This window comes from Mixophyes fleayi, chromosome 12 (genome assembly GCF_038048845.1).
Source record: "Mixophyes fleayi isolate aMixFle1 chromosome 12, aMixFle1.hap1, whole genome shotgun sequence".
Taxonomy (NCBI): Eukaryota; Metazoa; Chordata; class Amphibia; order Anura; family Limnodynastidae; genus Mixophyes; species Mixophyes fleayi.
Genome location: NC_134413.1, coordinates 25,954,464 through 25,968,370, shown reverse-complemented (window position 1 = coordinate 25,968,370; position 13,907 = coordinate 25,954,464). Strand labels below are relative to the sequence as shown.

The 13,907-nt window shown below is 39.7% G+C and overlaps 1 protein-coding gene across 1 annotated transcript in view; it reads left to right on the top strand.

Moving 5' to 3' along the window:
• LOC142109109 (putative N-acetylated-alpha-linked acidic dipeptidase) overlaps positions 1 to 13,907 on the top strand; it is a 79,239-nt gene that overhangs the window by 2,444 nt on the left and 62,888 nt on the right. The window contains exons 2-3 of the mRNA XM_075193154.1: positions 1,756 to 1,969; positions 12,172 to 12,460. Of these exons, the coding sequence (XP_075049255.1) occupies positions 1,776 to 1,969; positions 12,172 to 12,460 (483 nt within the window). The 5' untranslated portion in view covers positions 1,756 to 1,775. The remainder of the gene's footprint in view (positions 1 to 1,755; positions 1,970 to 12,171; positions 12,461 to 13,907) is intronic.

Here is a 13,907-nt window from a genome sequence, read left to right as displayed (position 1 = left end):
AAAATAGGCACTCCAATTGGAATCACCAGTAACGGCCGCTTGAACTCAAAAGGAGCTGTGTTGCACTGCAACTGGAAGCCTGCCAGACAGGGTCAGCCCACCAGTCCTCCAGATACCGGAGTCACCTCAGGGCATTAACAGGCCACAGGGACTTAACACCGACCTGAAGAGAGTATATGGACGTGGAAATAACTGCTGCTCTACTCCAGGACCTACGTACATTACACACCAATACTACACTAACTACTAGTGTTATCCCAACTACATGGCTGCTAAGGAAACGCACAAGATGGCTGCCCACAGGGAGATCCACCAATACTAATCCCAATTTTTAAAGATCCATGGTTCTGATCTATAAACTACTTGGGCCACAGGCCTAGAACCTGAAGGACTAAGAACCACAGGCCTTAAGCCTGAAATACCAATATTGCTCAAGCTTACAGACTGAATCTATAAATTGCCACTCTGTGCTGTGTGGTACTATACACTATTTTGTAAAAGGGGAAACATTTGCAAAATAAATGTGACAGTATTAGGAGGCCTTCCAGAAACCCAAATGTTAATCAATTGTGTGACATTGTAACAACCCCTTTTTTTTTATTCTGGAGGAAGAACCACAAAAAATATATTGGGTACATTTATCACAATTGATTTATAGGTGTTGTCTGTAAATATGTCCATTGCTTCTTGGTAGATTAAGGAATTAAAAAAGCCATTCAAGATAAGCCGGTGTATAGTAACTTGGGGCCTATTTAACAATGGGAGAAATGCTCTTTCTCTAGCAAAAACACGAGTTTTCACTGGATTTGGGGCTTCGCCCTATTTATCCAAGTCCAGGGACATTGGAAGCCATTGCTGGGTATAGCTTTCGCTGGGACTCTCTGGTGAAAGTTACTCCATGCAAAGCCTATTACCATATACTTGTCCTGCTGCTCTCCTCCTATCGCCATCTCAGGATGGCTATAGCAGCAGCTCTGCAATACAGAAAAAATGATTTATTATGGAAATAAAGCGATTTATATGAAAATAAGTGTTTTCTTTTTTAAATAAATTGAATACATTTTGTTACTTTTTTTTTTTATAAACTCAAGACGGGGTGCAGGAGAGTGCAGTATCTTTTTATTTAAATTAATATACCAGGTTTAAAAAATTACAATAAAAACACTTTCTATCACGCTCATCAATCGTTACAGAATGGAGTTCAATAGCCTGTACACTGTGCAATAACGGTCACCTTTAGTCCGTGTCTAGAGAATGTTATCTGATCACTGTGTTTCCCAGCCTCTCGGTGTACAACCAGCCCAGCATCAGCACACCAATTCCGATTCCGTTTGACCAGTACACTGAGGGATAGAAGCTGGAAACATGACAATCAAGATAACATTGTCTAGACAAGGACTAATGGTGACCAGTATTGAACAGTGTCCAGGCTATTGAACTCCATTCTGTAGCGATTGATGAATGAGATAGAAAGTTCTTTCAATGTACATTTATTTTTAATCCATCTGGTTTTGATAAATAGAGTCTTTGGTCTGGTCATTATGGTATAAGCAGCCTAGTGAGCATATTGGAGAGTCTGACCCTACTGCCAATGGTGAATAGTGCTGGACTATCAAAGCATTCTCACATATGAATATTGTAATTACAATGAACAACCAGTAAGTCAAATTACAGTGTTTTCTATGTAATTTATTAAGTTGAAATGTATTTTTGTACCAATATAATATTTTATAGGATCAATCTGTACCTTTCTAGGTCCCAACCTTTAACGTACAATGCACCGTATGAAAATCTTGGGAATAATAGCTATCGGAGTGGCATTCCTAGTGATTGGGATTTTGATTGGACATTTTGGAATAACTCCAGATCAACCTGCATGGCTGCAAAGAATGAGCAAAGATGGTGACCCCAAATACAGTCAACAACTATTTCAAAAGATCCAGGCTGAGGAGATTCGCAAAAACTTGCAGTAAGACCAAAGATTTTTAACATCCTGGTCCATAGTTGGTATTTTATTGTGGCTAATAGAAGCTTTATTTACCATCAGATTGCCTTTGTATATGTACATGTAAAACAAGTTCTACATCTGAGATTACATACTTGCCACAAATACTTTGTATTCTTTACTTATATAATATAAAATATCATTAGATCAATGTATGGATCTAAATGCATGTACACAGCAGCAGAGTGGCCTAAAGGTTAGCACTTCTGCCTCACAGCACTGGGGTCATGAGTTCAATTCCTGACCATGACCTTATCTGTGTGGAGTTTGTATGTTCTCCCCGTGTTTGCGTGGGTTTCCTCCGGGTGCTCTGGTTTCCTCCCACACTCCAAAAACATACTGGTAAGTTAACTGGCTGCGGTCAAAATTGACCCTAGTCTCTCTCACTCTGTCTGCCTGTATGTGTAAGGGTGTGTCTATATTAGGGAATTTAGATGGTAAGCCCCAATGGGGCAGGGACTGATGTGAGTGAGTTCTCTGTACAGCGCTGCGGAATTAGTGGCGCTATATAAATAACTGATGATGTACATGATCCAGGCACATACTGTGATTATGGATGACTACCATGACTGCATGTATGTACACTACATTTGGGCCCTGAATGGTTCCTATTAAGGTCAAGAGGGCTGCATATGAGGTCACTCATAGTAATATGCTTCATGATGGACATTTTGGTGTGTTCACAATCTTTGACAGAACTGTGCAAGAGAACAGAAATACACTAATCCCAAGATAAATATGATTTGTAAGATTTTTTTTCCCCATCAATATTTTTATATACTTTTTATTGGATTTAAGGGGTACAGAAATAAAAAAGAAGGGATAGAGAGATACATAGGTAGGGGAAAAGGGGATGTGTACATAGTGGGGGATGAACACAATAACATATTCATGTCATTTGAAACATCTCCTGCACAACAAGAGACTTTACACTAGCATTTTGCGAGCTTACTAACCCAATGAGAGACAATTTAATGTGAAGTGGGGATATCACTTTGGTAGACTGAGATTGTAAAGATCCGTTCCTGCCTGTTATGTATTCATGCCAATGAAATCATTTCATGAAGGGTGAGGAAGCCGCAGTGCTATAGGGCATGCCTAGCATTTCCATCTTTAAACTAAATTGAACCTTAGAAATTGTTTTATTAAGGTATTTTATTAGGTTGGAGGTATCAGATTTTTCCAATGTTGGGCAATTATTGCCCTGGTGGCAATTAGGATGTGGCCTAGGGCATATATATCACTGTTTGAGACTTGGGGAGGAATGTGTTGTAGGAGTACTAATTCAGGCTAGGGAGATATCATCATCTATTTATATAGCGCCACTTATTCTGCAGAGCTGTACAGAGAACTCACTCACATCAGTCCCTGCCCCATTGGAGCTTACAGTCTAAATTCCCTAACCCACACATTGACTAGAGTCAATTTGATAGCAGCCAATTAACCTACCAGTATGTTTTTGGATTGTGGTAGGAAACCGGAGCACCCGGAGGAAACCCACGCAAACACAGGGATAACATACAAACTCAACACAGATAAGGCCATGGTCAGGAATTGAACTCATGTCTTCAGTGCTGTGAGGCAACTAGCTAAGGTGAAGACTTTCCTCCAAAGATTCTGGAGTGCTGGACAGTTTGGAGTCTTGCTGTGGTTAGTTATAGTCTAGTAATGATTTTTTTTCAGTATTTCTTTTTTTTAACAGAAGACTGAAAAAAAACGGTTTAATACAACATTAATTTAGATATATAAATTTCACTCACTGAGATACATTTGTTGATGGGACATAAGCAAGCAGTGGTAGGAATGAATTTGAGCTTTGTTTGGGAATAAATTGAGCAGAGGCCAGTGTTACAACTTTCCAGACTGGCATCCTTGATCGTGTACAGTTATAAGCATTGTGGGCATACACAGGGGCACTAAAAAACTGTGGTGAGTCGGGTACAAAGCATCTTGGCCTCCCTAAAGGGCCAACTGCTGGCATATTGTCGTGGAGTGGTTGGGGCTCCGGCACAAACTGCCTTATCACTGCTGCATCTGAGCCGGATTGAAGACAAGGTACAGGGACTGTGAGACACCCCTATACTGCATGTACAGCATCAGCTTTTGTAGAGTCTGCATGTGCATATAACTAATTATCCCTTTCTCAATTTGGGAAGCATTGGAGAAAAATTATGTGAAATCTAAGGGACCAAACATACAATAACTTTAACTGTATCCTATGTTTATATGAGGAAATAAGGATCATTACTTCATAAAAAATGGTTTATGCATTCATATATATGTGAAATGAACAAAACAGTATGGATACAACATTTGCTGTGCCCCTTTATCCATGCTACTTTATGTTCTTGGACCTACTATTCAAGATACAGATCTGTAACTAGAGATGAGCCAAGTTGTGGGAAAATTTAGCTGATGTAAAGTTTTGTGGATCCAGCAATACAATGATCAAGCTCGATTTGTTGTTCTGTGGGATTCTATTCTATTCTGTATTTAGAGTGCCATACACTATGCTCACCAAAATACATCTGTATCTAGGTTTTTGCATGTCGTAGACTTGAGTCTACTTACACCTGGGGACGGGAAAAAGAACTGGGCAGCGGCAGGCATGGGTACCTCGAATACAATAATGAGGTCTTCACATAAGTGGGAAAAATATGACATGGACATATTTCCAGATACACCAGATATCTCTTGTGGGTACTGGAGGGCAGCAATATCTGGACGCGTCTGATTGGCTATTTACTTATTGTAAATTCATATTTTGTTGAATATACCTGAGACGAAGATAGTCAATTCATAGATGATCAATATGTGGTATGGTTGGAATAGGACTCTGTACTCTTAAGGCCAAAGTCCGCTTGATTTCCCCCCCCAGAACCCCTTGTGTTCATTAGAAATTCTATAGTTATAAATATAAAAAAGAAAGGCCCTCACTTCTTTAAATAGGGCTTACTTGTTTTTACACGTGATAATGATCCACGTGCAAAAACAGGATCAGTTTTAGCTTCACATCTTTAAAATCTGCACCATCACTACCAAAATAAAGGAATTTTCCCCATAGAAAGGATAGGGTGGATGCAAAAGTAATATTCAATGTACTGCTCAGTTTACAATGATCATGCACTGTGAATAGTTATTGCATGAATCCACACTGGGACAGTGGGATTCAAGCACGAATTTGAGTGACTCCCACTGTGAGGTCCCCTTGTCATAATGGAAACTGGCCCGAAGGTGCCCTGCAAAGGGCTGTTGCCGATACAGGAAGGGGGGAGGGTGCAATAAAAAAAACAAAAACTGTGTACACTCCTCCCAGAGAGTACACAGTCCAGCACTTAAAAATTGCTGGGGCTCTTCCCAGTCCCCTTTGGCTGAAGTGGCAAGCGTAAAAAAAGATTAGGATCTCTGCCAGTACAGTGGTTCCAGTATAATGGACTAAGGTCCATTTTATACACACAGATATTCAAATCAAATGCAATTGAACAAATTACTCCCCAAACCTTGTTCACTACTTTATTATAAAGTAGAATAATCTAAACTTGTTTTTGATTTATTGTAATCCACTGTGGAATTCGTTTGTGTTTGGAATCCAGTGTAAAATGCTACTGTTTTTGTACTCCAATGGAGAATGCCTCCAATTTTGTAATTCAATGGGAGAAAAAAAACCTAATACTCGCTACAAGTGCCTACCGCTGAATTGTCCGAAGTTACTGAGATTCCCAAGAGCCTCTCAGCCAATCACAAGAGTTTTACCACGCTGTCCGCTTGCAATTGAGTAATGACTAAAGGAAGTCCAGGTCACATGCAGGTCACAGTCATTCAGCTGAGGGCGCATGTTGAAAGCAGTTGGGTCAGCTTTTATGGGGTGTTTCTTTACCTATTGGATTACAAAAACAAACAAATTTCCCATTAGATTGCAAATAAAGAAGGAAGAGAGATGACTTTTTATTAAAGCAGTGAAGGAGCAGTTTCAGTTTTATTCCATTAATCTTTATTTTAAATTTATGTGTGTGTTGGAGGGGACTGAGGGCGTTACAATTGTGGTACTACTACCTGCTACCACAGAACTATGTGTTCCAGCAAGCACTGGCAGTCAACAAGCATAATTATTACAATATCTGCCGTAACATTAAAAAATTTGGTACAGATAAAAGTTGAACGCAAATAAGTGAATGTTCTGCATTCCTGGATGGGTAGGAAAAAATATGACTGTTAACACCCCTAATTCAACCCCACTGAATCTAATGATTAGCCCTATTTTACTCCATTTTGGATTATGAATTATGTTTGATTACTTACAAAATTGTGGGTTTTACTGAGGCTCTATATCAAGATGGGAGATAAGATCAAGGGATACCTACTGGGAGAATGGAAAACATGGACCTCTAGAGCAATTTACATCCTGTAATACTTATCAAAGGATAAACTAACATTTCACAGGTCATCTCATTGGGGCTAGTACCTGTTCAAATCCTCTCCTGAGTCACTGAGAAGAGCAAAGTAAAAAAGAAGAAACTTTGCACCTTGGCAAAACCATGTTGCTTTGGAGGGGGAGGTAAATTTAAAATGTGGGGACAGATTAATAGGTGGGATAGCGCATGTCCTAGATTAGCTTTAAATTTCAGTGTGAGAATAAAGCTATCAAGTAATTGTGTGCTACATGAAAAAACATCTATTATTACCTTACATGCAAAATGATAAACTAATTTGCACCCCTTGCATTGTATCATAGTTTGTCCAGGATCAAATGTACTCCTTTTTATGCCTTGCTCTCCTTAATGACTCAGGCCCTACAAGTGTAAGCTCTGCAGGAACATCTTGGTTTTACTTTTCTTGGTCTTACTGGGGATACATGATCCCTGAGGCCCCCTTGAGGATCTGTGCTGAAATTTCATCCAATTTAGCAGAGCTATGGAAAGCTCATGTAGACTGCTAACCATAGAATTAGAGGAATCTGCCAATGTTTGGTACTGTCACATTTCCTAAATCTGGTGTCAATCATTTGACAGTGTCTGCTGCTGCAGACCCCATCTACCTCCCAGTGACAATGACTTGGCTACCTGAGATCATTACACAATATCTAGATAGACAGATGGATTTGTTTGTTATAATCACTAGTATTCTTGAAGTTTGGGAACCTTCTTTTCTGTTCATATTAGTCCTACACTCTTTGTAGGATTACATACAATATTATTTGCTTTTGATTATGACATTTCTTTATGCTCTTTAGTTTGTATGCTCTTTAGCTTGTTGAATTTTAACATGTTCTTCCAGTTTTGCAACTTACTCTGTTCTATTCCCATCAGTTCCAAGATTTTGTTTACTTATTCATTTGTGTTAAGTAAGGCTGCTGAGTGTAGTTGCATATCAAGCTGTGTTGAAAAAAATGTTAATACATAAGTGCATATTGCAAAGAATTATCTTAAAGGCGATCATGGTTTTTGTAGCATTATAAAATTAAAATTATTATTATTATTATTATTATTATTATTATTATTAATAATAATGGGCTCATGGCCTACAAGCTGATTTAAATAGTTGGGGCTTAAGTCCTGCAAGGTTGGTGTCACTGGAGATAATATTGCAGTATCTAAATAAATTTTATGAATGATTTAAACACTTGACTCTACTTGGCATTGGTATAAGGCAAGGTTTTAGCAAAATTTACAGATTATCTATAAGCCACTGAAGTTTTAAGAAAGTTAGACATCCTCAGTATAGCTTCTGACACCTCATGGCTTTTACAATACAGAAAAAATATAGAGAGAGCAGATTTAAAACTCACCACTGCCTTTGTGCTACTACTCTCATCCACAATGGAGTAATTAATATATACTAAAGATCCAAAACAATGTAGCACAACACGGCGCTAGAGTTTCACATACTTTCCATCAATTATACATACTTTCCATCAAATAGTAAAAGATATCTTGGATCTAATATGTACTACCAAATCCTATAAAAGTCCAGAGTTCATATAGTAAATATAACAGAATTAACCAATAGTTATACAATGTTTCCGCTTATTAGTCTATGATAATGAGCAGTTCATTCATCCGATCAAAAACTTTATCAATGGGCACATCTCGCGTATGGTTTCTTCTAACAACAGCCCACAGGGAGTCGATGTCTGCCAACGTGTTTACTCGCTGTATTAGATCAAATCCTCGAATCTCGTCAATGTGTTTCTTTTTAATATCTCATTGACGAGATTCGAGGATTTGATCTAATACAGCAAGTCTCAGGAGTTCTACGATCTACGGGGCTGACACAGAAAAAACACGTTGGCAGACATCGACTCCCTGTAAATGAGATGACCGAGATTCTAGTGGAGATGAATTGCTGATTAACCACGGGGATCTTGTAAGTGTATTTCCCTGAGGGGCTGTTAGAAGAAACCATACGTGAGATGTGCCCATTGATAAAGTTTTTGATCGGATGAATGAACTGCTCATTATCTTAGACTAATAAGCGGACGTACATATTAGATCCAAGATATCTTTCATTATTTGATGGAAAGTATGTATAACAAGTTAACCTGTGCATGATACTCATGCATTCTAGTCAAATCAAGCTACTTAAGATGTTAAAAAGGTTCTTGTCATGCATTTGGGCCATAGCCCAGGCCTCCTCAGGGGAAGAGCGTTCCTTCCCGACGCAAGCGCCCTTTTTTAACGTGGTTTTGTCAACATGTCACCACCTCCTCATTTTTCTCCATCACCTCATCCTTCATCTTCATCGCCACATCCTTCATCAAGCTACTTAAGGTGTTAAAAACTCCCCACTGTCACCCCCGGCAACCACCAACCACTCCCAACTGTCACTTCCCCTTCAAGAAATATATAGGTCAGTGTATAACTCTGCCCAGCAGGTGGCGCTGCAGCTTGTTTTTTTTTTTCCACACACGCCACTAGGCATTTATATAGTAGATTGATGGAAAGTATGTGAAACTCTAACGCTATGTTGTGCTACATTGTTTTGGACCTCATGGCTTTTAGCAGCCCAGATTTCAAGACCCATAGGAAAATATGGGTTGGGGCCCAGCAAGGCAGTTCTTGTCCCCTGAACCCTCCCCTCAATAGACCAGAGTGGAGGACCTCTTCTGAGCATGCATTGTCCAGAACATGCGTTACTCAGAAGTGGTCGCTACTCTTCTAAGTGTCCAGCGGGGGCCTCGGAGATAGGGGGGTGGAGGAACTGGCATTGCCGGGCTCCCCTCACCTCCGGGGGCCCATAGCCACTGTAATCCCTACACTCACCATTGTTATGCCTCTGATGTCAACCAAATACATTTTGTACACATGAGTAAAATTTAAAGGGTAGAGTAAACTTTATTTAATAAAGTAAATGTATCAAAAATGAAGCTTAGAAACTCACTTCGAATACACCCTTGTAAATTCTGTTTCCAATCCTTTAATAACATGGCCCCCTTATTGGTAAGTTCACTACTAGACAATGTTGTCTATTTATGGCCAACCGCAAATTGCTCATACTAATTATAATTTCTTGTAAGAAATGAACTAACATGGCAATTTAATGAAATTACCTGGGAAAGTGGCTCCAATAGGAGCCTGTCCTGTAGAATCTATAGTAAAATGATCTCCATTGCGATCCCTTTACTAACAGGCTCTTAAGGCCTGGCTGAATTTGCAATGGGGGGAGCAGAAAGTCTCACAGGGAGGGAACTAAAGTTGCCTCTCTAGTGATGCTCTCCCCAAAAGGATATAATGGCTAACACCACCATCAGGTGGAATTAACTGTCAAGGTCAAGCTCCAATAAATAGGGCAAAATCGCAGTTCCCACGGACACCTATGGGGACTGGATTTGTGGGGACTGCAGCAGATATCGGAGATATCTGAGAATAAATCGCCTTGAAATCTGAAAACTGCAGGTTTCCTTTGGAAGTTCATAAATAGGCCCCTAAAGCAGTAAAGTAGTGTTAGGGCCCAATATAATGAGTCAACAACAACACATTTTTCACTCTTTTTCACTCTTTTCTTAAATTGATTTATTGTCACTTTACAAGTCTCTTCTAGGTGCAAAATGTCAGAAATTCAGCAAATTTAAGTAATATTTTTAAGTAGCCTTAAAATGTTCAATAAGAGGTTACAACAATGAACAAATTGGTGTTTATGTTCTCACTGGATCTGCATAAGCCGGTGCTTCTTTTTTAACAACAGGACATAATGGACATCTGTAGCTGCTGCAAATTGGTAACGTACTACTGACACTGAGTGCACCTCAATGGGAATTCAGCCTTGTCTTCTATATTAATACAGTAAACATATGCCACTGCTACCTTCAAACCTAAAGAGTGCCAACCAGGACTTACTGACACCTGAAGGCAGCAATGGTGGATATGCAGTTGGCTCATTGGTCGCAGAATAGGCTCCAATCTGTACCACTGGATCTTTTTTTTTAAAATGAAAAAAAAAAAAGATAGAGAGGGGAATACTTGCTGTGTAGAACAACATTTACACTCTGCAGAAGGATTTGAATTTTGCACAGGCTCAGAGATAACTGTCTTTGCGTCTCATCCTAAACTTCTAATGGGACACATTTTGTGCCTTTCATTTAAGTCACAAATGAGGCTAGTGTGGACAGTATTTTAGAAGAAAAAATGAGAAATTTAATTCATTGAATGGTGGTACGCAGAGGCACCCTTTTGGTTTGCAGAGGCGTGTCTGCAAAGAGCTTATAGTTGGCACGCACCTTGAGGTACACTAGGTAAACCATACAGGTGTAGTGCAGCAAGGAGCTTTGCAGTGCATCATTTTCTACCTCTGCTGCACTGGTATCAGACTCTATAAATACAATGTTTGCCTCTGGTTATTAAACTGCCAAATCAGCATTTTCCCAGGACTCAACATACTCTCTCTTTGCTGTTCTTCCAGCATGCACTGAACCAGATTTCCCAAATCCAGTGATCATGGACCCCTAACAGTGCTTGTTTTCCATAGCTCCCTGTTGGAGCACAGGTGTATTCATTACTGATTGACACATTTTGAAAGATCCACAGGTGATATAATTATTTCACTTGTGACCTAGAAAATCCTGCACTGTTAGGGCTCCCTGAGGACTGGGTTTGGGAAACACTATCAGAGTCATGGTTGGTTGCTGTCTGAATGTAGCAGTGGACATATTTAATAAAAGTACACTGATAAAATAAGCATGTATCTAGCCAGTTTATAATATATATAAATTAAATAAATAAAATAGCTCTTGGTGGGAATTTGAAGTTTCTTGTGTTAGCCTCTATTACATTTAAGCACAAGTACAGTCTGAAAGCGGTTAGCGTTTGAGTTTGCAATCTCTAGATTCAGCTTTCTCAATGAGCAATGTTACCTTGAAGTGTAATTTCAGTCTCTGTGACCTCAGTGGTGCAAGAATATTTTTTAAATAGAAACAAAGTAGAAGCTGCAGAGGGGCATCACCAATGAGCATACCTCATAACTTTTGTTTTTCTCAAATTGGGACAATCGCTCATATAAATCCTATAAATATATAATCGCTCTTATAGGGCTTGATCATGCCACACAAGTGTATGGTGATGTTGGGGCACATCACATCAGCCCAAGGTCATTTTCAGGCCTTTCAAAGAGCTGAACCATCCGTAGACCCCTTTCTCCTCATCTAAAAACACCCCTTCAATGCTGCACGCACCTGCCTCTGGTATGCAAAGCATTGATTGGGCGCCCCTGAGCGGGGCAAACCTCCCAACTGTCTTGGAATCGGGACAAAAGTCCTGAACTGCGGGACGGCACAACTGTCCTACCTAAATCGGGACAGTTTTCAGGTATAAATGAGTTTCTTACAGAGTACCAAGTTATCTAAAAACAAGAAAGCTGGCAAGTCAGGAAATACAGGGCTTATAAAATGTAACCTTTATTTAACTAATTAAATCCTTTCAGAAATTGTATCAATATGGAAGCTGCAAAAATTGTAGTTCTTTAGCACTTGCAGTACGGCGCAGTGATAATCTGTAATAATACCAACAGCTGGTTCCCATCTGTACGGCTTGTCTTCTCCAGACTCCAAGCAAGGAGAAATTTTTTCTTGTTTAATATAGTATATGCCATCTGGACCATGTTCTTTTTTTGAATGACAATGTATATTTATTGGAATATAAAAAAAATATAATAATCCGTAATGTCCTTCTATGCAGGTTTTTCTCCAGCAAACCCCATATAGCAGGAAGCACCCAGGAAGAAGAGGTGCTTGTCAATTATATACATAAAACTTGGCAAACAAGTCTACATGGAGCAAAGATATATAACTACACAGTTCTACTCTCTTACCCCAACGCAAGTGATTCCAATTATGTCTCCATTTTGTCTGTCGATGGAATTGAAAGTGATCTATCAGAAAAAGTTGAAAAGATTCTCAGTCCTGATCAAAATGATAGCACTGTGGTCAATCCCTTTAATGCCTACTCACCATCTGGTGTTATTGTGGTAAGATTTGAATAGGCAAACTTTTAATGTAATTGTTGACTTGCATCTGGTAATTAGGATGCCTCTGATTAAGTAAGCACAAAATCAGGTTTATCCCTGGGATTCTCAGGTCCATTACAATCAGTATAGAAAACTCCCATTTCCTCAAGGATACATCTAGCAATGGACAGGGTCATAAGGAACACCATGATTTTGCATATGTGCACCAACCATCTGCATCATCATCATCATCATCATTTATTTATATAGCGCCACTAATTCTGCAGCTCTGTACAGAGAATTCATTCACATCACTCCCTGACCCATTGGAGCTTAAAGTCTAAATTCCCTAATATAGACACACACTCACACACAGACAGAGAGAGAGAGGGAGAGACTAGGGTCAATATTGATAGCAGCCAATTAACCTACCAGTATGTTTTTGGAGTGTGGGAGGAAACCAGAGCACCCGGAGGAAACCCATGCAAACACGGGGAGAATATACACACTCCACACATATAAGGCCATGGTCGGAAATCGAACTCATGACCACAGTGCTGTGAGGCAGAAGTGCTAACTACTTAGCCACTGTGCTCCCCGTACAGTTATATTTGACTAAATCTGTGTTTATTGATCAGTTCAAGTATATATAGCTAGGGGGTGACAGTCTGTTATCTCTTTGTCTTACTGACACGAAACAGGAGATCACACCTAGGCTAAAGGTGAAGTAGAAGAGACGACCACTGCAGAGATTTAGCCACCAGGATCAGAAATCAGACCAGGTTTAGTGTAAAAAAAAAATAATCCAAGACTCTTACTGGTCTTTTTATCGATCTGCGGTTATAAGGCTGATTTTCGCAGAGATGGAAAATCAATTATTGATGCAAATTATTACTAAAATATCGCTGGGAGCAGTAAGGCTTAACTCACCGATTGGCTGGGCAGTCTTGGTGGATATGCACATGTGTGGCCTGGCTAGCTGGTTCGTACATGCTCAGTGGAACCCAGAGTCCAAGATTGGGCTCTCAGTCCCACTAATGAAAAAAAACCATATATAGAAAAATCTGAAAAGTTTAATGCTATTAACGATTGAAAGAAATGTGGCATTTTTTTATTAATTTTCTCCTGGCATCCGTCATACTGAGATGGTGATAGCAGAATATAGATTGCATTGCTGTCACCAGTGATGGCCCTTTGGTGAATAGGGAGAATCCCTATCTCTAGCGAAGACACCAATATTCACAGGATATAAGACACTGGACACCCACCAGACACCTAATCACTGGTGGACCATGGCACATGAGAAGCTCTGCACTGGTAGCTCTCTCTGGGAGAGAGACGAGCCACTATGTTCTCTGCAGCTATCTTCTCAGTAGCCATTCTTCTCTGCTCTGTCACTCTCCTGCTCTTCCTCTGCTCTTCCTCTTGATTCTCCCACTCAGCAGTACAGCTTGGACAGGATCCCCTC